The sequence below is a fragment of the Diplotaxodon limnothrissa genome, linkage group LG19 (assembly GCF_057381915.1).
Source record: "Diplotaxodon limnothrissa isolate DT_005_m linkage group LG19, D_limnothrissa_male_GT1.1, whole genome shotgun sequence".
Taxonomy (NCBI): domain Eukaryota; kingdom Metazoa; phylum Chordata; class Actinopteri; order Cichliformes; family Cichlidae; genus Diplotaxodon; species Diplotaxodon limnothrissa.
In genome coordinates, this window is record NC_140614.1 from 20,217,758 (window position 1) to 20,245,466 (window position 27,709).

Below are 27,709 nucleotides of genomic sequence, written 5' to 3' on the forward strand. Positions count from 1 at the left end.
GCAACTAATTGCTAAAAGAGTATGTTTTGTCAAAAAAACTACCCATTAAATCAAAGACACGATTTTTAATCATACAAAAAAAAATGACAAATTATCAATTTTACAACCTGAAACCAATTAATATTCTTCTTTTTCTTTTTAAATAAATCTATGAATATAATTTCACTTAATTATTTAAGAAGTTCATAATTAGTCATTCGTGTTAAGAGATTTCTCACATAGTGTATATTGCTTATAATCAAGAACACACACCACTTTTTCCTCTACCACCATAAATTTATTCAATCTTTTAGCTTCAGTATTTTTCCAAAGAAGTGGAACGAAGTAATGAAATAATTACAAAATGGAAAAATAGATCAGAGAATAGATCATATTCACAGGTTTGATTTAAAAAAATAAAACATGACAGAGAGAAAAAAAAAAATCAGACAGTGAGAGAAACCATTAATATCTCCCTGCATTTTTCTGCTGCCCGTCAGAACAACAGCCGTCTAACGGAGGTCAGGGTAAGTCAGCATGCAGCTTCTCAGATCCTACAGTACCACAACTGACAAACCGCCGGCGATTGAGGTCACCTGGGAGGTGATGTCGAATCATCTACTTTAGTGCTTGTGCATAAAAAACTTTTTTTAAAAAGAAAAAAACAAAACAAAAAAAACCCCTAAAATTACCAACTTAAAACTTAAAAAAAAATAAAGAGGTGGATTAAAAACAAGATGACACATCCTACAGTGTTAAATAAAAACAAACAAGATAGTTACCACACAAAATGAAAATAAAAATAATGACAATAAAGACAGAAGAAGAAGTTAAACTGTCAAAAACTGAGCACAGGTAAGAGAGGCAACCAGTCGGGCACCACCACCATCGCTAGGTCCACATTGGATGTAAAGCATCTCACTGTAAATAGGGTATCATTGCAGCAACAATCAATCACGGGATGCAACAGATGGCAATAAAGAGACTTGTCTTCAAAAATAAAACAAATAAACACAAAAGTAAAGCAGCTGTCCCTTCACAAAATCTCTTTACATCACATCAAAAATTAGCACTGCCGTGAGCTTTGTGTACAGTATAGATTCTTTATAGATATATATTTTTTGTATAATATATACGATCATTTCTTGTATACACAAACATAAACTCGATTCATTGTAGCTAGCCTGTGCCTTTGGCAAGATTACTTACAACTCTTCTGTTAGATTCCAAAGCTATTTAAAATATACTTAATGCATAAAAATAAAGATTTTGGCATCGTCTCGCTCTATTCTTAAGATTCTGGAAGCTGAGTTCTCTCAGTACTGCTGCATTCCTCTGTCATGCCAACAGGGGGCGCTAGGAACTGGACTTTGTGAAAGGGAGCTGCCACGCCTGGGGTAGTGAAGGAAGCTGCCACACCTGGGGAAGGTGGAGGAGCTGCGGGGAGTGGCTCGGCACAGATATTCCACAGAGTTATGACGACCTTGCGCTCCACAGCAGAAACAAAATAATACAGACAATGCCAATGAAATGCCTCAGGGAGGGGGAGAAGGGGGATACACCCTGTTTTTCATTTTTGTTTTTTGCCTTCTTCTCTCAATGTCACGCAGGGTTCTGCTCCCTTCTGATTTGCCTGCTGTTCTCTACAGGCTTCACCCCCTCCCCCTGCCGCCACTGAGATTTTCCACTAAAACAGAGCGAGAGAGGCAGAACAACATTCTGAGCTCTAGTCAATTAGTCAATTCAACCAATCCAAGTCTTTAACGTCCAGTTCTTTCTAACTTCAATCTTAGTGTTCAGAGCTGGATCTCAAAGGTTTTTTGTAGCTCAGTAGAGAAGGGATTTGTGGGGGAGGGTGTGGTGTGTTGGCGTGAGCGGCCCTCCAGGGCTGCCCACTGGGCCTCAAAGGCATCTTCCTGCTGCGGGGGAGGCTGTGTAGATGGGGAGGATGGAGCGATTCGAGATGGTGCAGCCCAGCTGTCCGCCCCGTTAAAGGTCACACTGTCACTGGATGGCTGCTGGGGAGCGGGGATTGCCGTGGTGGACTGCGGAGGCTTGATGAATGGGCTGATGTTACTGACAGGCTGAGCGTCATGCTGGGGCGTCGTGGAGACCGGGCCGGGAAACGGCTGGGGTTGTGTGGCTGAGCCAAACACATTAGCCACCATCTGTGAAGGAGTGATGCCAAACACAGGAACGCTGGGCTGAGGAAACGGCAGCCCATTAGCCATCGGGTGGGAGGCTGGAGCCTGAGCGTGGAAGGCAGGCTGGCGAGGGGGCAACATGGGCACAGGAGGGGGTATAGAGGGCAAAAAAGCCACTGGGGGACCAGAAGGTACAGAAGCCACGGGCATCGGCACAGGGGCAACGAACGGCTGGGGAGGAGGCGAGGCAGTTGCCAGGATTGGATTGGGCTGCGGGGCTCGGACAGATTTGGAAACTTCTTCTAACCACCGGTCTGCTTCTGAAGGTGTGCGTTTGTGGGAGGAAATAGCTGGAGAAGACGTGGGGGGCACTACGATCACTGGAGTAGGAGCTGACCAGTCACCTCCTGTCAGCAGAAAGTACAAGAATGAGTCTCGACCCAACATTTAACCGGAAAAAACACGAGACACTGCAACAGTGAAACAGAAGCAAAGGCAGGCAAAAAGAGTATCAGGCAAAATAAAAGTTGATCGTGCTACTGATATCTGTGAGCAAGAATGAACGAGAACCTTTTAAAGACCTGAAAGAAAAACACTTTTTCCAAGTTTAATCCTTGAGTTAAATGATCCATGAATGCATTCATTCTTAGTCTGATTTTTAAAATCTTTATTTATCATAATCCCACCCTGTTCTCTTGCTCTAAAGTGCTACAAAAGATTTGGATACCTCACCTGTATCTGCTTTAAATAACCGGGGGCTGCTAACTTACCCCACATCTGACCTTTAGTTGCTGGGTTGTACTATTTAGGAGAGCAGTTCTATAGCAAGACAAGATGTTTTAGGGACTACTCTAATAAAAATCACTTCTTCCTTAGAGAAGACAGATCCTACTATGTGCTAATCTGTAGTAATCCACACCACCTTTTAAGCAAGCCATACAAATTTGAATGGTTTGATCAAATCTTGTCTTCTTCCCACATATTCAGTTTAACTAGAAAAAACTGCTCATCACATTACACTGATCTTATAAGAATTATATTGAATTTTAACTCTCAATCCAAACCCTTTGATGAGCTGCTTACCTGTCCGTGCTGAGGCCGTTGCACCTGCAGGGCTTTTAGCCCATGGGTTAGTTTCTCGAGCGGGCAGAGCAGGGGGGAGAACTGAGGGGTTAGCAGTAGTGGCAGCAGGGAAGGCAGGAGTTGTGCCATTCACTAAAGCAAATAAGAGACAGAAGCTAGTACAAGCAAGCCTGTGCAATGGATGATGTCCATTGGACATGCACAATGTTACTCTGCATTTAATTAGCAGTCTAATGAGGCATAAACTGCACGCAAAATAAATGTTATTCACTAAGTTATGAGAAAATATGAGCAGCCACACATTCTCCAACTGCAAATTTAAACTGCAAGCAACACATTCATCAAGTTATTGGAAGCTGGCTGAACTTCTACAGAGCAGAATTACAGGGAAATTCAGCCAAACTGTGAGAAATAAACAACACTGATCATAAAAGTGAATAACCAGGGTTTTAGTGTGTGCTTCTATATTTCCCTGAGTTGGCAAATGCAAAATCACCAGCTGATTGAGCTAAACCATAAAAAACAAATAGTTAAAGTGGACCTATTATACTTTTTCTTATGTTTTGTCATATGATGACAGAGTTCAGTGACTGAACCTGGCATGGCTGTTGGTGCCAGACAGACTGGTCTGAGCATTTCAGAAACTGCTGATCTACTGACATTTTTCTACATGACCATCTCTAGGGTTTACAGAGAATGGTCCAAAAATATAAAACATCCAGTGAGCAGCATCAACAAGTTGAAAATGCCTTGTTGACCATCCCTAATAAGGCCTTCTCAGTCGCACAGCTCTGCTCGCTTGCTGATCAACCCTTCTGATTACAAGAGGCATCCAATTAGAATACATTTAGATTAAAAGGAAGCGGAAAAGAGCTAAAATGGTTTGATACATAACAATTATTTTGAGCTGTGAATCATACAGAGCTACTCTAGTATAGTCAAATAATAAAAATTATTTAATTTAAAAAATGAAACAAACATAATAGGTCCACTTTAAGCATCTTATCTGTTTTCACTTAATTGTGTGTTTAGTATTAAAAATAATCTTTAACTTGCAACAGGATCTAACTAAATATAACCTTTTACCAGTAAACAGCAAAGTTATTTCTCTACTACTTTTTTTATTTTATTTATTTATTTATTTAAATGCAGATTCATTCAGATCTTCTCACAGTACACACAGCTGATCGGAAAGTTTTACAGGTTTTTACCCGGTGCTACAGGAGACTGTGGGGATGAAGCCGGTTTAGGCATCGGCGCTGAAGAGAAGGGATCCTCTGGCGGTCCACTGAAGGCCGTGGCGATCTGAGTACACAGTGAACTGATGCTGTCACCTTCTCCTTCTAACTCAAGGACTGGAGGAGGTGCACATTAGAAAAGAGGTAAAGGTCAGCATAAGCTTATATGCTATAAGAACATGGTAGAAGTATTTTATTGTGCATATTTGCAAGGGCAGTAACAGTTGGACTCACCTGTGTTTTTCATGGGGAAGTCAGATTTGCGCTGCATAGTGGAGGGCAGGTCATTCATGCGCAGTGACTGCTGTCGTTTGAAGGGAGATGTCTTCTGACTAAGTGCCGGGAAGCCTCTGAAGGAGCTCTGCCTGTGGAGAATCTCAACTGGTGCGTGTCTGCGGGGTATCGCCTGAGGTCCCAGCATGGGCACTGAAAGAGGCGGGGACGATGAGGGGGACGGTGAACCGCCCGTCTGGTGGACTGACGAGTTTGTCACACTTGCTGCAGAGTTCCCAGCAACCTTCACTTCTGTCTCTGCTGTAAGAGATGCGCAACATTTAGACAACAGGCCTCTGCAGTGGTAAGAAATCACAAACAAATTAAAGCTTGTGACATGTGCCGATTTAATCAGTCATGCTTTTTAATCATATCTACATCTGTAATTCACTGTGCAACACTACACCCCCTCACAGAGAATGGCAGGTGTAGGGGTCTGAGAACATCTTAGAATAGAATAGAAAAGCCTTTTATTGTCATTGTACATCAAATGTAAATGTAATAAAAATGTACATAGTAGGACAGCAAGAATAAATAACATACAAGAGGAATATATGCAACAAGGGAAAGGCACAAAAGAGCTTGAAAGTAGAATATAGAGTCAGTGATGAAGGTTACTAAGACCATGGCTCAGATTGCTGGTTGGGTGGGCAGGGGTGGTGGGCGGGGAGGGGGGGAATAGTTGCCTATCCTTCCATCTTCTTTTGATGTTTTCTTTTTTTTTGGGTGCTTTACAGCGACCTTCTGAGTCAAATTACAAATCTGAGACTGGTGCGAGGGGGAAACTTTCAAATGAATGGTTATATATTAGCTATTGTACATTTAAGGCATTTTAAGGAGCCGCTAATCTGCTGCCATGGCTTTGTAAAAGAAAGAGGTTATGTAAAGCAGCATCAAACTACTATATGCTGATTCGAGCTGTGCTGGTTTATCATACATCTCATTTAAAATATAATCATAAACTTTTAAAAAGTCAATAAACTATTAAACCTTTTTTTAAATTGTGTGGAAGACAAACCGGTCGATCTAATCCTGAGGACGGGGAAAAACACAACTAGATACAGACCTTTTTTAGCATCTTGTAGCTGCCTCATGACTTCTTCCCGCTCTGCTGCTTCTGTTGCTGTAGTAACACGAAAGGAGCCCTCGCGGGTGAAAGTGGTTCGGTTAGTGTCAAAGGTTGCCGTGACCCCACACTCCTTTTCCCGTTTCTGTTTTCGTTCCAGGCAAGCAGCGAACGCACAACCCACAGCGTGACTGAGACGCTCTCCCTGAGAGAAACAATTCAAAAAGCACACTGAAGTGTGTGATATCAAAACGGCCATCTAACCTAAGTGATTCAGGGATATGACGGTCTTTTAAAAAAAAAAAGGTTAATCGTACACCTCTGAATATGAACTCCAACATTTTTAATGTTCACTGTCAGTGATTATGAATCAGGAAAATAGAACTGCAGTTACAAAAAGGAGTCCCTACTGAGTCTTTAATGGCCATAAAACAATGGCAGATCCAGCGTCGTGTGGTGCCATCCCTGCAGATGTAAGAGAATGCCCGCTCAAAATTCCTGTCTGGAGCGCAGAATGACACCTTCTCTATTGTCTGGTCCAGAATCAGGTCCTGCAAAAAACACACACAACCTTATTATTTTTTGATGCCGTGATTTTATTGCTCAAAGGAGGTTTTCTGATCATCAAGATTCTCTCAGCCACTCCAAATTTTCCAAAACTGGAGTGTCTGTAGCTCAGGGGGTAGAGCAGGTCATCTAATAATCGGAAGGTTAGTGGTTTGATAAATGGCTGCTCTAGTCTGCATGCAAGGTGCTTTGTATTTAATATTGTTGCTGCTTTGGTGCTATATAAATAAACACCTGTAGTTAAGACACTCTGTTACCATTTGAAAACATGGGCTGAAAATGTTCACAGTAAATAATAACTGAATGAAAACGAGCCCAAAAAGATGGAACTAATTACATCCAGCTTCAGAAGGACGCTTGGAAGGAAGCTTGCCACAGTTAATAAATTAATTCTAATAAAGCATAATCTAGACAAATGGCAATACAATTATAGAAAAGACAAGATCAACAGGGGTAGTACAGTAGATGCAGAACTTCTTAGCAGTACTTTCTCACAAATTAGTCATTTTCCACAAAAGGAAATGTTCTACTCCTTCATTATTTCTCATTTAAAATATTTAAAAACCAGCTTGGTAGCATTCTTTAACAATTATCCCCAAGAAGTAAATTGTTAGCTAGAAAAATGTTATGAAAACCAAAATTAGTCAAGTTACATGCAGTGCATAGTTAACTCACCTAACACATGCATGGTGCATTTAACTTAAACTTATCTTAAACTACATTCTGTGCTCACCTGCATGAAATTGCTAGCAAAGGGTTTATTAGTAATCAATGGCACAAAGAAAAATAGATGGGAAAAATGTATTTTCTTTTCCATGTTATAATCTCCACAGAAACCACAAAAGACCATCAGCACTGGCAGTCTGAGGCTGTTGTCTGGCAACAAACTGATGCATGCAGTACCAGTTACTTCCAGCAGGTGTCAGTGGAACCTGTAATATGACCCTGTTTACCTGAATCTTATCTACAGGTGCACTAAGTACATATTTCCAGTGATCTGCCTTTTGGAGGTCACTAGGCTACAATTGTAGTAGCTTATCTTATTCACTGCTGAAGCTCAGCAGCTTCCACCTTTACAGCTGCTAAAGCTACTCGTAATTCCTCCGACTGTTCTTTCCTTTTGATCAAGGTGCGACAGGCGACCGGAGGGACTCATTACCTTTGTTTTGTCGTCTACAACACGAAGACCATCTGCCGACACCCACAACACAGCTCGCACAGGCTTCTTCCCAGCCTGGAAAACACACGACAGGGATGGAATAAGTTAAGAAACAAGGAAACTTTTTCAATCTTTCCACATGCCTCAAGATTACTTCCCTTTGTGTTATTCCTTGGAACCTTCTCATAGAGGGGTAAGGAAGAAAAAAATATATATATCAGTCAACACACACACACACACACACACACACACACACACACACACACACACACCTGTAAATACATAGAAACCAGCAGGTAAAAAGACAAAAGAGAAGACAAGTCAGGAGTTGTTGCTTTTTTTTTTTTTTCTTGCTTTTTCTTTTTTCTTTTTTTTTGGAGGGGGGGGGGGGTGTCACACCGTAGGACCCAAATTTAAAGCAAAGAAGTCGATATGAGACAGTGAACCCCATTGGTTAGAACAACAACAATAAACAAGGAAATGTTCATTCACAGGAAATGTTCATTCACAAAAAAACTGTTCATTGTTCTATTCTTGGTTCAAGGAAGAAGAGCTGAAGGGAGAGAGTCACGCATGTTAATACCACACACACACAAACACACAACAGAAAAGTGCCCTGCCCCAGCCTAAACCGCCCCACCTGCTCACAGCCACATGCATCATTACGTTTGTCTCTCCCCAGACAGATTCCCCCTGTATTATGAACGCGTGTGTTTGTGTGTTTTCTTCCAGCCTTCAGATGTGATCAAAGGGTGAAGTGTGAGAGGAAGAAAAATAATAATAATAATGATGATGCTAATAATAAAGAGAAACACACTCAGACACACAAAGCAATAACTTACTTTTGAAAAGAATCCTTTGAAGAATTTCCTGTCCTGGAAGTGGATATGGTAAAAAGGGGAGGGTGGGTGAGAAGGGCGGAGGAGGTGGAAGGAGGAACAAGGCATGAAAATGTTACCTAGGAAGTCTAAAAATTGTCGGGAGCCGAAAGTAAAGGATTGGATTTGGTTTATTTTTGGTGAAGCTGGGTTATGTGTGAGAGTGAGTGGGTGAGGGAATGGATCAAGTAGCTCCATGTGATTCCACAATGAGAGAGATGTTTCGATGATGTGTTTGATGATTACTGTTAGTAACACCACAATGGAAGCAAGAATACCCCTGAAAGCAAGACCTCCACAGGCAGAAAAACCACCCAGGAAAACGTACAGAGCCGTCTGAACAGAGGTGATAAAGATGGCAGATCATTAGGTTTCTGTCTGTGGACGTGAAATTCCTGAATCCCTTTTCGTTCTTTTTCCCTCCGATTCCCGGATCGAGACACTTTGCATTGTTGTTCAGCAGACAGAAACAAATTCCCACTGACAGCAGTTTGACCTCTGAGTCAAACCTGTGACTGTTCAATGGTCAGCCTGAGTCTGGAGTCATGTTTAGGCTTCCACAACCACATCAAAAAAACCAAACCAGACCTGGCCTAGTCTTAGCCACCCCACCCTCCCTCTTCTTTCACCCACTCCCCAAGAGTTCCTCGCCTCCCCGTAAGCTCTGAAAAGGAGTACCACTCCGCTCCTGTTACACAGCCATGGTGGAGACGGCACTCCAAGCGCCATGTTAATGCATGATTTAACATGTTAACCAGAACTGGAGATTCATTTGGAATGAGCTAAGCGATTGTTAGGGTATGTGTGTGTGTGTGTGTGTGTGATTGTGAGAGTGTTTTACATTTATGTTTGAGAGAACCACACAGACATGCTGATGATAGCAAAGCCTGCAAAGTTAGTATTAGTATGCTATGGTTAGGGGGAAAAAATCTCTAAAGGGTTAAGAGGAATGTGGAGGGAGGAGGATTTCGAGGCATTTCTCTGCATTAAAAACCTGCTTAAAAAGACAAAAAAAAGCACCAACAAAAAGGTAACACAACATTCAAGTATTCAATGTGTGAAGTGAGATGGAACTAAAGTGAATCGGAGGAGTTTTGTGAGCAGAAAGGGTAGTTTTTAAATAGATGAAGGTGATTCCAACAAGACAAAAAAATAAAACAAAGCTGTGTAGCCAACATGATCGCTGTAGATAAAAAATAATAATACGTTGAACATTGAGTATTTTAACTACTGCCTACAGTTACAACCTTTCATTGTCACACCCAACTGGTGGTTTAAAGTCATTTTGCCCTCAAAACAACGGTAGCCACCAACAGGATGTGTAACAACGTATTGCACAGCTTGTGCAACATCGGTCAAGCTGCTGCTTTCTGCAACAGCTCACACCTTACAATATTTGTCACAAGGATGAAAGAAATCTCTAATGCAAGACAGCATGCTCTTAATCCTGGACAGTGGATTATTATTGATGATATGTGGCTTATTTACTTATTTTTTCCTTCATGAGATCAGGTTTGTGGTTTAAAAAAAAAAAAAAAAAAAAAAAAAAAATGGCACCGAGACCAGAATATTAATAGTGGGGGAGGCTAGCACAGGAAGTACTTTAAAAGTTTGCATCACAGAAAGCACATATTTTAATTGTTTTAGGTCCACCGTCAATGATACATCCTCAGGCTACTGGGCGTTCATGCCCAAATGCAACTAGGTCTTCTAAATGTGTCAGCAGTTCCTCGTGGAGTGCCTCACCCAGTCTGCACAGAGGTAACACGCCAACGCACTATCATCTCCTGAGTAACAGCAAAAACATTCACTCAGAATACACTTCAAATCCCCAGGCTGCTGGCCAACAACGACAGGAAGTGATGTCACGATGACAGGAACCAAAAAAAAAAAAAAAAAAAAAAAAAAAAAGGCAGCGTGGAGGTTGATGGTGGTGCAGTGCAGCTTTCTTCTCCACTCGCCTCTGCCCCACCTCCTCCCATGTGAGTCACGGGTCAAAAAGCTGTGAGAAAACTCTTATTATCGTCCCAAAGGCTGCTGGGAATGCAGCGGCGTCGCCTCAGAGCTGTGGCTGTCACACTTGCAATCACACACACCGGCTGAAAGGCTGGACCACCAACATACACCCTCAAGCACAGTGCACATACAAGGGCATCTAAACACATTTCTTTCTCTGCAGTTATTTCTCACGGCACATCAGCTTGTTGTCATTGGTTTTTGTCCGTTTCAAGACTTTGTGCCGATGTTGGCTGACTGTATTGGTAACGTGGCTGCAGTTAGCTGACTTTCAGAAAACAGCCTCCCCTCATCGACCAGGAGCAGATATTAAGTGCCTACAGGTGTGGAGCCTGGTTTCTGACCAATTTAGTTATTAGTTTCTGGAAATAGAGCAATATTAACTCGCATGTCTCTCCAATGGTAGGGACTGTATTTGTTGCCTGGCAACAGTCTGCTTATTAAAGCATCAGTGAGGATGAACTTGGATGTATCAGGGCCTCGCTAATTGTATTTTTGTTTAAAGGGTCGCCCTGGTCTCCTCTGACAACCTTAACTTTGACGTGGATCATTGGCATCAGGGGGCTGCTCTCTGCAAGGCTGTTTACGCAGACTTGTCCTGGCATCACGGGCTGCGTTTCAAACCATCCATTAAGAACCTTTCACTCCAACCTCATTTTCTCAGCAAAATGCACACTTCGTATGCTGCATCACGGGGTCACAGTACGGCAGGCTACAAACACTACAAACCTACTCTCATCTACTGACTGAAATGGAAGAAGAATGATGGAAATGAGGGGCAGACTGACACAGTACAGCAAGACTCATTTCTGTTTGCTGCTCCACTGCTTTGAGCTCCAGTGATGAATGTTAATGCCAGAATAATAATCCTCCTGCATTATGAATTTTTTAACTGTGAAGACTTAGTATCACTATGTAAAATCTATGGGACAACCCTAAGGAACACAACAACAATGTGCACCTCAAGACGGCGGCACTACAATGAGGAAGAGGGGAAACAGATCTGCATCCCTGCCACTGGGAAGGACAGGCACTATGTTGGAACACATTAGCAGTTCTCAAGCCAGTGGCAGATTGTTTTCCGGCATTTCCTGTAAGACAAGCCATTCAGGGCACAGGTAAAGTGCCACATCTAGGCCAGAGCTCAACATTTAGCAAGAATATAATGGCAGCAGTTAAACTACAAACAAACGTTTTGGTTTTTCTAAACACTCCCAAAATATAGTTTTGCAAATACATAGTTTTGAGAGTGTTGGTGTAAAATACCGATCCTGCAGATCAATGAAGCCGTGCATCTGGCCATTTACACATAAGGCTTTTGGCCAGTGAGGAAAGCGAGGGCGAGCAGCAGCGGAGGAGACAGGGGAGGAAATGTCATTAGGCTGAGGAGGGTCAGACAGTCGCAGCCTGCAGGAGGACGGGAGGCAGAAACACCCGCCTCTCCTCTTGAGTTGGCTCCATTTTGTCGGCCTTGTTAAAACGACTGTAACTCAATAAGAGCTCGCGGCCTCGGGCTCCGTGTTAACCACGTGACCTCATCAAGCACCAGTGTGTGCACGACACTGATGTGTGTTGTATCTGCAATCGACCTTTGTGCATTTTCTGTACACTAAGAGAACAAGTGTGCTGCAGGGCATGCAGCATGTCTGTCTGCTCTGCCTCTGGGTGCACTTCGCCCTGTGTGCGTACACATTATCCCACTATGAGCTCCATCTCAGTGTGCATGCTGTGCAGCGAATGTCAACAGCTGCATCCAAATATAAGCAAATGTGTGCTCACGTATGTTTCATGTCAAACATTTTCCTCCACAAGTAGCGTGTAGAATGTCTGTTGTGTTTTCTAAAAATATAACAAAATGTCAGTATGCAAAAGTGAGAAGAAAGACCCTTACATATAACTGTAAGACTGCGTGTGAGTGCACAGTCTCTTATTTGTCTTGCATTTCAACTAGCATGTTTTTCTGTATAATCGTTCTAAGAAAGGGTTCTCACAGCTCAAGCAGTCTTCAGTAGTTTGTTGAGCTCGACTAAAAGCCGCTTTTTCACAATAGTGAGAAGAAGAGGCAATGATAACAAGTGAAACAGGGTGTGAATTCTCAATTATTCTGAGTCACCTCAAACTGAAACCAAAAGCTGTCAGCAGACACGTCGAGCGGGAGATTCATTACCATTGCTGGCAAAGGAATCAAATTTACGTCTGCGCATGACGTCCTCTCGATCATACAGAGGCCGACTGTAGCAGCAGACCTGCCGACTCAGGTTTGGCCCCAACTACAGAGAATCAGCCTCTTTTGCACCGAAGAGTTTATGACCTGGGTGGGGCCTTGGCAAACAACTGACAACGTGGAAAAGCAATAGCGCCATTGCTTTCCCCGTCCTTCCCCTCCTCCTGCTCCTCAAACTGGAATTTGTTCCTTTTTGCGCAACTCCGCCGGAATCTGCTCCAGCAGGAAGTACGTGCTGACCTGCTCTGGCTGAGAGTGTGCAGAGAGAGCCAGACAGGAGAACAATCGACACACTTGGGCCTCTATGTACTAGAAAGCTAAGTAGGAATAAGCAATGATAAAACTCTTGGAAGGAGAGTAATGATAGCTAAAGGAGGGCTACCTTAGAAATAGTTTTTAGGAAAAGTCAGTAGGATGTTGGGGAAATAGAAAAGTAATGGAGGAAAAGTTGAAAGAAAGAAGATACAAGTAGGAAATAGCAGCCTCATTCCTGGAAGTACAGAAGATATTTCTAGTGAAACCTACCGTCTTCAACCGTTTTACTGCATCTTCACAGATGTGCATGCCTCTGGATTCATCCACCTCCACATGTCCCAGGTACTGCAGGGCACAGAGAAGTAGATGGACAGGAAAAAAAAGGAAAGAATGAGTAATGCTGTGACAAACCTTTCCTGTGGCCATCTCTGCTGACGTTTAACTAAGGCTACAATAATAAACTTTAGAATGAGATTAGGTATTTAAATGAGCTCAGATTGTCTAATATCCCCTGGTACCCGAACGCTGGTGATTTATACACCTAATTAAATTCCGTTTTGAGGTCAATTGCAGTCAATAGCTCCCTAGCTGATCTCTAATTTTGTCCATGGAGAAAATGATAACCCGTTCATGAGAAATGTATATGGGCAAGTGTGTAGACTGTAGTGTGTGATCCTGTAAGGGGACACGAGGAAGATCAAAGAAGCACGCAAAGAGGCAAAAACAAACTGCCCCTTCCGATCTCTTTGTGAGCTGACGGAAACAACGTAGGCTGTATATTTTATCTTTTGAGCTTCACCACCTTCCAGTAATGGCTGGCTCATCGCAACTCTAGTTAAGACTATAGCAGGTTCCAGGTTGTTCCAGGTTATTATGCAATAACTTGGCAGATGCTCCTACAGTATATTACTCCAAGGCTTCCCACAGTATATTGTTGCTGGAGCAGGCTGCTTCACATGACTCAAAACTGCCTGTACTGACACTTCAAGTATAAAGTAAAGAATAACTTTGAAGTGCGAGCAGTGCATTTCAGCTTGTGGCCTTCAGCAGGGTCATCTTCATCCTATCCTGTGGCTTGTGAGTGCAAACATCCTGGTTTTACTGTGAAGTTGCTGATAAAGCTGTAGCGGTGACCTTTTCGGACAATTTTCCTTCTCGCTGTACTTTGGAAGTAAATAAAAGGTCTCCAGTTATGTTAGACAAAGTCAGTACGCCTTTTAAATCACACAGAATTACAGTTCATGGGGAAGAGTCATTACCCCATATATGCCAAACATTTATTGAGACTAAGCTACGGTAATTAGAGACGAGATATGTCAGGGTTAGTCAGATTCAGCACTGGAAGCTGCACTAAATGATCGTCCACATTATACGTTCCGTCCAATCACCAATTTCTCGGGGGAAACCCTGTGCTCCTGACTATGGAAATACTCGCCAGGAGTGAAAACCTTACGTGAGTAGGCTGAGCTCCAACTGAATGAACAGAAAAGGCTGCCGCTTCCTGCCCGACCCTTCCCGCCCCTTTCAGACCTGAAGCAAGATCACGCCCTGCTGTGTGTCACTCCAGAGGAGTCACAACCTTGACTACTCCAGAAGCCATTGTGCATGCTGAGCTGGAGAGGAAGTCCTTACCCTTTCCTTATAGATACACATGTTGACCCACGCCTTTCACCCCCACCCTCTGGCCCTGCTATATTGAGCGTGTGACGCAACTGCTGTGAGTCATACTGTCGCCGTTTTGGAATACACATGCACGTAAACACACATCGATGCATGCAAACGTGCAAGGTGTTAAGGACAATAGTGATGCGAGGAGGCAGCTGTGGATAGTGAGGACAATGAAAGCAGCGGGGCTACTAATCGGGGATCATCCAGAAGGATGTGGCAGAGGTGAGATGAATAAATGCAGGGGAGACTTGAAGTGTCACAACAGATTCTTCATTATGGCGTCTTACTCTGCTCCATTAGTAAATAGCTGCCAGCAACAATCTGGGGGCTGAAACATTCACATGTAACAGAAGAAGAACTCCACCAAATAAATGGAAAATAATAGAATTTGAGGAGATTTCTGCACATGTGCAATTTGGTTCTGAAATTCAGATTTGTGTGTGGGTCCCTTCCAGGATTAGAATCACTTGACAACTATCCTACGGTGGGCTACGATTAGATGAAGCTAAATAAAACAAACTTCAAATTTTTCCAGCAGTAAAAGGCCAACAGAGCAACCATAAACAGAGAAAGTACTAGGGCTGCTTGATAATTGCAACAATCATAAACGTGTCTATTGCTGGTCAGTAATTATATCTATTAACATGGTTATTCATTAACTTAAATGCATTGAATTATTAAACTGTGGGATGGTTTCACTGAACTTTATAGCTAGGTCAAATTAAAAATGTAAGAAAAAGGGAGAGTTTTAAGGTTTATCTGGTTAGGATTTGAGGTATTTTTGCCAGTTTCCAGTCATCAGAAATAAGAGCAGCCCTTTGGGCAGGCAGTACTGTAGCTACAGGGAGAGAAATGTACAGCTGACACTCCCAACCAACACCTCTGTCTTACACTACAGAAAGCAGCACCTACAGGTCCCCGTCAATAATTCTTCCACAGTTTTGCCCATTGAAAAATTCAGAGAAATTTACTACTTCTAGATAGATTTTGGTTCAACAAAAGGTTCACTTTTGTTTGATTTTTGGTTCAAACTGATCTAAACTATGAAGGAATTTACAATTTTAGGGGCATGTGAAAGACCCGCCACTATAAAAGAAAGGAGTGTATATCCTCTGGATGTGACCTGGGAATTAATTCCGAGAACTTGCTATAAATCAGTGTCAAGTGACAGTGCAAAACAAAATTCAGTCCAATTCCATAAGCAGCCTCACAAACGTCTCCGCTGGTAAACAGCACACACAAGCAACTGAATCTAATCTTGCATCTGCCACCAGCCTTCAGCAGTCATAAGGCTGATATTTCCATATGAAAAACCAAGTCTACATGTTTATGCCTTTCACCATCACCTTGAATTATAATAGACATATTTAACATTAAAACAATTTGCTTATACATAAAAAAAATGTACAAGCACTACGTAACAGGCCCTGATAATGACAATTAAACTCATAATCTTCTTGCCAAAGGCACTACAGAATGGGTGGGTATTCTTCTTCTCCTTCCCTGCATGTCCTGTCCTACCATGTATTTATTACTCTGTATTGTAGCAGTCTGTTATAATTTCACCACAACTATTCACACACAGACAAACATTCATGCAGAACGGGGCTCCTCTAAGGCACCTAGAGCAGGAGACAGGGAGCAGCAGGAGGGGGAGGAGGGATACAGATGAGTAGCATGGTAGGTTGCACCATTGCGATGAAAGCCAGTGTAAAGGTGGAAAGAAAAATACTGGTGGAGTAGTGTGCGTTTGGCTGCAGAGATAACATAAGGACAGTCAGGTTTTTTTCCCCCCCATTTACCTAAAGTATCTGGCTTCTAAGTCAGTGGCTACTTTTACACCTTCACTGTGGTAATTATGGCTAATTATTACTTTTCAAACAGATACAAACGTTTTGTAAATGTCACAAACCTTTTTCTGTGTTTCTAAGTCAAGAAAATACTATCAAAAGTTAAAATATTCTATTATTTTATTATACCAAATAACACAGCTAATACTCCTTAGCCTTGCTGAGCTAAGAAAAACATTATATTAACAAAATCCAACTTACTTTGCACAACAGAATGAAACTGACGTGCGGTTGTCAACAAAGGGATAAATGCCTATTAAAGAATTTGCCATATGTTGGTAATCCATGATTAAAATATCTCTTAAAATATGAACTAAGGGTTAGGGCCATAGCAACAAAATCAAAAATTATGTGCTCATAAGACCTACATTTCTTATATAAGCATATAAAAGATTAAATACAATTAGCGTGAAGGGTTTTCTGCTCATCTTGTTGGAGAAAATTAGGATCTCAATATTCTATTCTGGACTTCGTGAAAGCATCTGGACAAGCAATTCTTTTTAAAATGAAGACCGTTTATGCAATTCCAAGAGCAAATTGCTCAATATTGCTCAATAAAAACTACATAAAGGGAGCACATAGGCGACATCAAATTAAAGCTTGTACACTTGCTTATGCACAATTTACATCCACTGAACAGCCGCCAAGCTTAGAAATTCTGAGGTAAACGTTCCCTTTCATGACTCTGAAGTCTTCAGTTCCCTTTTATCCCGAGTAAGAGGAGGATTTGAGCCCATGTGATGGGAGGAAGTGTACCGTCACACTTCTGTTTGCAAAAGTAGGAGGGTTTTGTTGCCAAAATAAGGTGAGATCGCCACTTCATCAACTGCTGCACAGCAGGGCTGACTGCCATTTCACCATGTCCCAGACTTATCTTGCCAGTAATGAAACATTTCTTTCAATTCCACATATTTTTACTGGGGATTCAAGGGGTTCTGATACTCCTAAAACACAAAGTAATTGTGCACACACATCCCACAGGTTTGTTAGACTACAGCAGATAATCCCGCAACCTAGATAAAAACTGTGCTCAAACTCTCTGAATGGTTATGATTAATCACAAGCCGTGTCCTTGGGGAGGAAGGTGGTATGAAGAAGTTTCGCAAAGGTAAGAATGCATCAAAGTGAGGTCAGCCCTGCACTCCGTTTCTGTGTCTGAAGTGGGGTGTACGCAGGTGTGTGTGTGTGTGTGTGTGTGTGTGTGTGAGGGAGAGTCACCTTGACTGCAAAGCTGCATTTGCCGGTGCGGACTGCCTCTTCGTCTGTCTGCCACTGGTGCGGCCGACTCGACTCCGGCACGTAAACGTCTTTCTTCCGGCGGAAGCTCTGCCGTAGCTTATTCATCGCTGAGCTCCCTGTAATTGGAGAGACATTTTTAATAATCTTACAGTGAAAACTGAGCTGTCAGCAGCAGCAGTGAAATAAAGAAGGTGCAGCACTAAAAAGCTGGAGATTCATCTAACTCAGGTTAAGCTTAGTGTTTTTCTACAGTGAAATTATAGATAATGGTCCAAAAAGCAGGCGGTCACGCAAACCCACAGCAGCAGAATAACACTTTCAGCAGTCTTGTTTTGGTGCCTGTAAATAGGAATCCTTTAAACTCTGACATCAGTGCAAAACACAGTAAGCTGCTGTGTCTCTGACTCACCAGGAGAAACAAAAGAGGCTGAGACTTTGCAGTGTTGGGAGTCAAGGCAGTGAAAATAAAAGGGTGCAGTGTTACTTTTATTCAGAGCCTTTTTTTTTTTTTTAACCACAATTTAACAGACAGTGTTTGCACATTTTTAATTTAGATGGTCTGACATTTTCCATTAATATCTCAAACACTGCACTGAGGCCTCTCTGGGGGGAATTTAGTAAAACAAATCTTTTCAACCTCTAGATCACTTTGAATTACACTGCAATGTAATATTTTACAAAGCTAAAGTTTGCTAGAACATGGCTTTATTGCCACCCTGTACTTATTAACGTAAACTGAGCAAAAATAGATGTAACACAGTGGTCAGGTGATCATTCAGGCAGAAAACAAACTCAAGTCCCCGGTAAAGGTCAGAAGTAAACTTATTACCAGGTCAGGTATAAATAGTCTTGGAATAAAACATTTGCCAGTTAATCAGCAAAAAACGTCACATTACATTAAGTTCTGCAGTCATCTGTATAATAAGTAAAAGAGTAGTGTTTAACACATTGTATACACATGAAGACAAATGTACTAGCCCACCTATGAAATACAAAGTTATTGTCAATTGTTTTTAACAGAGCTTTAGAGTTTTAAAAACAATAAATTACTTCTATTCCATTTCTTTTATTTCAGAAAAACAAACGTTACCAGGGTCAATATCATTAGCCCCCTGAAAAAAATGACTTTTTTATGAATCACAGCAGAAACCGCTGCTGTGTAATGATGTGGTATAACTTTTTTATGCTTAAAGCTTGTAATATCAAGTTAAAACTTAGGGTTATCTTTCAATTTACACAAATGCAATTTGAAAAATCGTCATGGCAAAAAAAGAAAAATGAAAAGAAAAGAAAGAAAGAAAAAAAGAAAAAAGAAATCAGTTTAGACTTCAGAAAAAGAATTCATGCTCACAAAGCAGGAGATGGAAAGTTCAGGTTTTGAGACTACTTTGTATATATAATTTGTATCACCAAGAAATTGAAATAGAGCCACATAGTACATAACAAGCCCAGCAGAGGTAGGAAGAGAAAGATTTGAAAGACTCTATAGACCCCAGAACAACTGCCAAGACATGAGTGAAAAGCAAGTCAAGAACTGTAGCTTCAAAGGAGGCTGTCACTAGAACCCTACACAGGAATGAACTCAGAGGTTACAGACCAAGAAAAACTCTGCAGAACAGACGCCTTCAAGCCAGACTGAAGTACACCGAGGAGAACCTTGAGAAAGATTATGCATATTGAAAGAGCATCCTTTGATCAGAGGAGACAAAACTAGAGCTCTGTTGTCATGGAGACGCTCTTTATGTTTGGACAGAGAAGTGAGAGGCGTACAACCTAAAAAACACCGTCCCCCACAGTGAAACACGGTGGTGGGAGTCTAATGCTGTGGGGATACTTCGGTCCGTCTGGAATCTCATCAAGGTGGAAAGAATCATGAAGGAAGATGGATATGCAACACGTTCTCCAAAGCATAACATATTACGTTATGTGACAAGTCGTTGGTATGTTATGCTTTCGGCCACCAAAAGGAAGGAAACATGAGAACCATTTGGACTCAATTCGCACATGTACATTTATTTTACTTTAATCGCTTTAGAAAACACTATCGAACACCATTAAGGTTGTCGGTAAGGTTAAGGATTAGGTTACGGTTTAGGGCTGAACGATTATGGAAAATAATCTAATTGCGATTTTTTGCCCCAATATTGCGATTGCGATGCGATATGCGATTATTTTTTAAGGTCTTTGTCTTCTGTATTATTAAACAAAGACAAGCAATACATCATATAGTATGGCCAATACTATATTACATTAATTTTAAACTGTTCTTTCCTGGAAGACAGACCTCTGTTATGATGACATGAGGTGATGCATGAATTGATGACTGACATTTTTATTTAACTTCTTCAATCACAACAGTATATTTGAACATACACAATAGTTTATTTTTAGCTTACAAACATCTGAGCATAAAGTGCTGACAAGGAACCCTGGTGTAAACATTAAAATGAAAGTCAGTACAATGTGCAGATTGCAGAAATATACATAAAAAAAAATCAGTGGCTTTACCACACTCAGTTTTTCGACATCTGTGAACTACTAGACTGTCATTCAATTAAAAAATAATATTAAATAAATAAAACTAATAAATAAAAAATACACACATCTTACTGATCTCTGCAGTCAGTAACATTACACATAAAGTGCAAACATAATAGCAATTGTATAAACACACACACAAACACGCCTTTAAAGTTTAAAGGCGTGAAATTGGACGGTCTAGCCTTCTGATTAGCTAATCAGAAGGCTAGTTCTGATTAGCGTCACCGCTGTCTCGGTGGAGTTTAATAAACTTGGCCGTCTGCTTCTTGCTATCTAAAATATAACCAGACACTGGTGTAAATTCTCGACTGTCTCATACTTCTGTTTAATAAGTTTTCTGTTTGACGTTTAGTCAGCTGTGTGAAAACCAAGGAGGAACCCACCCGGGGGATTAATAAAGTTTTATTTTATCTAATCTAATAACTTTAATCTCAGCCAAACCGATTTACTCACGAACAAACAAAACACTGAAAAAAGCCCAACAATAACATTTTTAGGTTGTCTAAGTGACTTATATATTACGTTTAACCCGAGCAGCGAAACTCCGCGGTGATCTGAAAATGATGTGCCGGGAGTTGTGCCGTTCTCGGCCGCATCAGTAATCCTCGAGCTCCCGGCTAGCTGTCGAGCTGGTGGGTAGCAGACGCCTCTGAAAACGTCGAAGCACTTTTGCAAATATGGGATATCTTGATAAACCGAGCAGATATTTGATGTTTACACAACTACTTTCTCGCCTGAAAATATGTTAAAAGTTTATTTTGTGACCCAGAAAGATTAGTATGAGTAATTTTAAAACTTAGTAGCGGCCGCCATTGCTGGAAACTGGAGTTTGGCTGGGCCGCGCTATGAATTCTGGGATATGGTAGTAATTTGGACAGCCTTATAATCGCAGTATAATCGCAGCCTTTGTGGTTAGAAAATTGCACTTGATCATGTCGCGATATTATCGCAAATGCGATATATCGTTTAATCCTAACCGTAATAGGGCTGAAGTTAGGGCTATGGCTGGAATACACAACTGGAACGTCCGTGACCACCAGGAGCATCATTCTTTTGGATTTCATCCACAATCCGGCCTGTATCACAGGAACGCGTAAGGTTACTTTTCGCGTTCCCATGGGACACCTCGGGACGTGACAAATTGTCGGTATGTTATGCGCTAGGATTTCAGATTCAGATTCAGAAGACTTTATTTATCCCCGAGGGGCAATTGAGAGACTGACCTTGCCGACCGTACATACAATACACAAACATCACATTGGGGAGACAGGTCAGGCTAGGTAGCTGGCCGGTCAGCCACCCAAGCAGCGACCCGGAACCGAACAATGGAAAATACACAACATCAGGAAAGACGAGGAGAAAAAAGAACTCCCCCCAGACTGAGCTCCAACAGGGAGATCAGTTTGAGAACAGAAAGAAAAGAAAAAAAAAAACACCTCTGCGGAAGGAAACCTCAAGCATTCAGCTTCAGCAGCAAAACTGGGTGTGGGTCTTTGTCTTCCAACATGACATCCCATTGGAAAAAAAAAAAAAAAAAATCTATGGGGTGAACTGAACACTGAGGTCCATGTCAGAAGACCATCAAAGCTGGAGAAGTTTGACAGATTCGCCAAAGACGAATGGGCTGAGACAGCTCAGGAGACGTGTGAGACTTGCTGATAACTACAAATACAAAGCTTAAAAATCAAGTTTTCATATGGAGGATAATAATTAACTTGAGACCCCAAGCCTGGCTATAAAATTCGAATCATTAAACCCACTTCCTCATTCAAGTTTGAACTACCCTTCACACTGCAAGTTGCCCTCAATACTGGTTTAACTTCTAAATATAGTTCTCAACAATCATTCAAACATTTGGCCAACTCTACATGTTTCAGGTCCTTTAGGGATCTTGTTGCACTCTCAGATCTAAGCAGTTATTAAACTAGTGTTATTAGTGCTATTATTCTAAATTATTAGTATACTAAATGAGTATTATTTATAAATAACCTAATACATGGAGTTGTTGAAAATATAACCCAGGTTTGTATTTTTCCTTAAAATCTTACAAATCTGAAGTTTGACCTTAGTGTAGGTTCAAACTCTAAAATTATCTTGAATTTTAAAAAGAACCCAAAACAACACAGTACAATTAATTGGGCTAAGAGCACATGTATGTCCTCTTGGCACTGAGAGAGGATTAGGAGGCACAAAAAAAAGCAAAGACCCAATTAAGAGTTGCTGATCCAAACTAGAAATGAAAGGTGCATCCATCATCGAAAGCCCGGCTCACGTCTCCTGGAGTGAGTCATAACTGGGGACCAGAAGTCATTCAGCCATGCAGCTCCGACTTTTAACACGTGACCAAAGCAAACTCCTTGACTAACAAGTTGTACCCGCTAACTTCTGAGCTGATGAGGATCTACTGGGATTAAAGGTCTTTAATCCACTAGATCGGACTGTCCGCATACACACAAGACACAAGGACAAGCAGCAACATAGCAGCAAACACACACTCTCACATGAACACACCTACTTAACCCACACATGTATACACACAGAGGACCTTAGATGTTTCTTTGCATAATGAAACCTGTACTGAGAGTGTAAAGTGTGTTTGAGGTGAGGCTCACTTATCTGTCTGTGCTAGGCTCCGGCACTACGGGCAGGACACAATAAAGCTTTCAGCCTTGACCAGGTCACAGAAGCACAGATAAACACATCAGACTTAACTAATGTCACCAGAGCAGGACATTGGAGTTGACCACTGACTCTAAAAATGTCATGCAGTAGCATTTCTCCACAAAACAAAAGATACATCAGAAAGTTAATCTGTTGCACAGCTTACAGGCCAGCTACGTTTTCTTTTTGCCAATTTCAGAGCTAATCAGTGGATCAAATCAGTCTGAGTGTAGCCAAATTTAAGTAAGGTTCAGATTATAATCTGTAATGGAAACTGTTTTCTGCAATATCACATGCTGGAAAATCTGACAGAAACAATGTAGAAACCAAGCAGAAGTGTTTAAGCCAAATACTTCAGCAAGTGCTGAGATACTAACAACACTCAGTCACAACCTAGTGCATATGTCCGCATTAACTGTGCACAGACACATGAGTTGTACCCTGCAGAAGACTGGAGTGTTTGAAAACAAGATGACTTGAGCTACTAGAAAAAAAATATTGCTTCATCGCTCGCTCCCGCTCTCTCCTCACGCACTCGTTTATTTAGGTCATATCATGTTTGGGCTCACTGCAGTGCCGCTCACACAGGCTGCATGCTTCTAGCCTGCAGAGTGAAGAGGAGGGAAAACACATTTGTGTGCACACACACCAGGCGCACATTTTGAGAAAAATGTTCTCACCTTGAATTAATTTGTCATATTTTCAGTAGACACAGAACATCGTCCAGCGATGATGACTTAGACACATCTTTGAGATGTGTCAACAATGTTATATTTTTGGCGGGTGGGTTTTTTAAAAACAGATTCGTGCCAAGCGGGGACTTTTTTTTTTGTTTTTGTTTTTTTCACTTTATATAGAAAACATGCAGCTTTGCTCCTCTACCAGTTCCACAGGTTTTTCAAACTTGTAAAGCACATTTTCTGTAAATAACAACTACTAGAATTAGGTCAAGTTCAGTGCGCCAAACATTCTTTTTGTCCTGCCCTGTCCTAAAAACACAATTTAATCAAAGAAAGAGAAATACAACAAATCTTTTCGTAAGTCCCAACGAGAGAACCTTGACTATGACCTTTTCTATCACGCTTTCACGCAGAATTATCCAAATGCTATTTTGAGCTTTTTTTTGCTCACTGTTATTGTGTACAAAGCTGGTTGGTCTGAAACAAAACAGAAAATTAGCACATGTCTTGCTCTGTTTGAGGTTGACTGAATGGCTCAGTGGAAAGGGTGTTTACCACAAGGGAATCCCCGTGTTTTCGCACCTATATGTTTACGTCTACCTCTTCTGTTAGACCTAAGTGGTGTGTGTTCACCGATCAACTTTAAAAGGTTGACATCTATGTTGTGTTTACAGCAACTATTATTTTTGTTATAGTTCAAGGTGCAGATTCATTGATGGATTCTTTTATCAGTTACTCAAAAAAATAGATAAAGGCTTTATGTAAGTGTGCATCTTTAGATACCTTTATTAAAAGATAAATGCATATTTGAAACACACTTTAGGCTGAGCTGGAATCTACGCTTTGAAATCATTTTTTTGTCTCAGTCAAATGTTTGCCTACTAATGCCCCCGTAATTTTTGCCTCATCTCACAGCACCTTGCTCAAACTCAACCTCTAAATCGCTCAATGCTTCATGCCAGCTTACAACCCACACGCTTTGTACTGTAAACGGCAGGGCCTACAGTCCAGGAGTCTAAGTCAATGCACATATTCATGTGCGTGGGAAAAAGCATACGCTCGCTATGTGTGTGAGTGTGAGTGAATGTATGTATGTGCTGGTGCTCAGCCAAGCATATGCACTTTAGGAGTGTACAACATGTGTAACCATTTGCATGAATGTGCAAATGTTTGTTCAGCATGTTAGAAACAAGCAGTATTAAGAAAAATGTGACCTTCCCTAATAACATGTTATTGCTGGCTGCTATTAATCCAATTTGGAGCTCCTACTAATGTTGTTTGTGCGTTGACCCTTTATGTCACCTTCAAACTGTGCCAAAGAAGCAGGATTTGCCAGTGAACTAAAAAAAAAATAAAAAAATAAAAAAATAAACCCACAGCAAGGTGCAGGTAGGTTTATCAAAATACATCACACAGCTCCTCTCCAGTACAACATGTTTAAATCATAATACTTTTTGGCCACAATAAATCGCGCGCTTTATTCACAAAGACCATTTCCCTGGCCTAATGAAAAACTTCCAATTCAACGAAGACAAGAAAAATTCCAGCTTCATATAGAACTTCCAAATAATTTACATTAACTGCAACAAATAACAATTTCCAAACTGATCCAAAACAATAAATCAACAGCATTTACATTTCAGCAACATAAACACATCACAGCCTTGTGCACACAACTAAAGCTGCAAAGGGTGTAAACCAAGTAATCACCGGTGAAATTTGCATTACCGCTGGCATTAGATAAATGCATTGTGTGCGTTAAATGGCAGAAAGGCGAGCGTGAAGGCCAAGCAGTGCAAACCAGAGAAACCAGATATTGAGCAATGATGTGAAAATCTGTGTTTGCCTGCTACAATGAGCAACGCAATATGTTCAGCCCTACGACTGGCCACAAGCCAGAAAGACGAAGGGACAGACTTACGGAAGGTAGGAGACAAAGACAGAGTGATAAGTTTAGACAGGAAGGGGAAATAATTAGGAAGGAAATGATTAAGCAAGGGAAGAAAGTGCAGGGTGAAGGTGGAGATAACTTTTCTTCAGTGCAGCAGTAAGACTTCTCAAGCAGTTTTTTTCACTATATCAAAGAACTATATATAATCAAAGAAACTTTATGACCTCAAAGAACAAAAGCAAAGCTGCACTAATCCAACATGGCTTCTAACACTGACAATCACATCACAGTTTATGAACATTAACAGCGACAATTATATTTAAAAAAGGACAAAAGCAACTTGTTGTTGCTTGCACTTCGACAAAGTCAAAGCAAAAATCAGAGTGCTGTTTTCACACTTGTAATGTGACGACAAAAAACCTTGTTTCTGCTCTGTGTTAATGAACTTATATAGTCTTTGGAGAAATGCATTTCCATTCTGAGTGCCTAGCATTTATATAAACCTTTTCATTGCAGCTGCACAACACATGCTTGGCTACTTACACAGGGACAGTGCTACCAGGAAAACAAGCCTGCAAGTAATGGTATAATTTTATTCTAACAACGAAAGCTGCACAACAGATGCAAACTGTAAGGAGTAAAAATATAACTGTGCTCCTTGACAGCAATTATATACTTTGCACCCATTGTTAGACCTTAATCAGGGCTCTAGACTAACTTTTTGCCATGGGCGTACAGGTACGGCTAACTTTAAAAAGTTAGGCGTACCGGCACAAAAGTTAGGCGCACACAAATTTTATAATAATTTATATAATATAATGTGTTTTTCTGGATATACTGTGCTTTTTCAGCATTCAAAGATTGATGACACCATGTCAGAGCACTGGCTATGAATTTCAGAAGGATCAGGCCTTAACTTAACAGAAAAGTTAGCAATAGTTCTTTTCCTATTACAGCTACATCCACTTCTGTCGTGCCTAGGCTGCTCACTAGGGCTGGGTATCATCATTGATTTCTATAATCCATTCGATTCCGGTTTTCAAAGTCCCGATTCGATTCAGCTTAGCCTCGGACAGTCAAAAATATTATAATTCTGATCATTTATCAGTACTGACTTCATCAGAATTGTGAACATCACAGCAGATGCCTTTGTGTGAAAGTAACTGAGAATAAAACACAGAAAAACATGAAGGAGATTTTCCTGGTCTGGCTTTTTATAGCAGATAACCTTAAAAATATTCTACAATGTTCTGCATATAAAGTTTAAATTTCTTCAGTATTGAACAACAGAAAAAATAGGCTTTCTTGTCCGAAGTCATTTAAGTGAAAAAAAGAAAAAGAAAAGAAAAAGACAGCAGCCAACAGCGCTGTAAACAACGGTAGACTGGTGGGTAATAATAATACAGAAAACAGAGATTGGAGACGGGAAACTGTTCTTGAAGTACAGAGAGAGATAGAGAGAGAGCTAGCTGTGCATGAAGTGTGTTTTTAATAGTCGTGGAAGCAAAACAGCAAAATTCATGATGACATTGATCAAATGTGAAGCGCAGTTTGCTGCTTCTTTTGCTGCTGGCTCGGTGAATTTTGGTTGGAGAGACAAAACCTGCAGCTCAGAATCAGCGCAAAAAGACGTAAACACAGCGCGGACCGGACGCATCAGGATCGCTAAGCTCCGACAGCGTGTCCGTCTACGGGCCGTCGGGTGAGAAAGCCGAGAAAGACAAAGTTGATTCTGATGCGTCGGTCCGCTCTGTGTTTACGTCTTTGTGTGGAATCCGTGTACCTGCTCTCATTTGCTGTTTGGTTGTTGTTGAAATGGTTTTGTAAGCTTTAATCTGAGAATCTGGCATTTCTGGCAAAACACAGTTATATTTAAAAGTCGATTCAGGATTTAATGAATAATATCGCTTTATTCACCTCCCACTTCCACCTGCACTTTCAACTGGACCACAGCCAATCAGAGAGGTCCCGCCCCTTACTATCTCTGATTGGTTTAGTCCACGATAGGGGCAAAATGTGTGTCTGTAGTTGACCACAGGGAAGGTTGCAGTTTGTTTGTTTTTTTTTTGTTTGTTTTTTTTTTTAGTCGCACCACTGAAAAATTTGGTCGCATTTGCGACCAAATTGGTCGCACTCTAGAGCCCTGTTAATAAATAAAACGATACTTTTTTAAAACAACAGAGGGCATAAAAAGGCATGAGGGGCACCCCAGAGCCAAAAAGTTATGTAGTGAGGTAAGGGCTTTGGTTTAGGAAAGCAGGATCTGAATCCCGCTGGAGCTGTCATAGCTCTTGCAG

General features: G+C 41.2%; 1 protein-coding gene across 2 annotated transcripts in view; it reads right to left on the reverse strand.

The window, feature by feature from the left end:
- Positions 1–265: 265 nt before the first annotated feature.
- The window catches only part of numb (NUMB endocytic adaptor protein), a 46,864-nt gene continuing 19,420 nt past the window's right edge, over positions 266–27,709 (reverse strand). For both annotated transcript variants that reach the window (XM_085343467.1, XM_085343466.1), the window contains exons 2-11: positions 17,619–17,755; positions 13,153–13,227; positions 8,352–8,384; positions 7,510–7,584; positions 6,194–6,334; positions 5,784–5,988; positions 4,679–4,978; positions 4,418–4,561; positions 3,207–3,338; positions 266–2,530 (exon numbers count right to left, since the gene is read on the reverse strand). In XM_085343467.1, the coding sequence (XP_085199593.1) occupies positions 1,776–2,530; positions 3,207–3,338; positions 4,418–4,561; positions 4,679–4,978; positions 5,784–5,988; positions 6,194–6,334; positions 7,510–7,584; positions 8,352–8,384; positions 13,153–13,227; positions 17,619–17,744 (1,986 nt within the window). In that variant the 5' untranslated portion in view covers positions 17,745–17,755 and the 3' untranslated portion in view covers positions 266–1,775. The remainder of the gene's footprint in view (positions 2,531–3,206; positions 3,339–4,417; positions 4,562–4,678; positions 4,979–5,783; positions 5,989–6,193; positions 6,335–7,509; positions 7,585–8,351; positions 8,385–13,152; positions 13,228–17,618; positions 17,756–27,709) is intronic.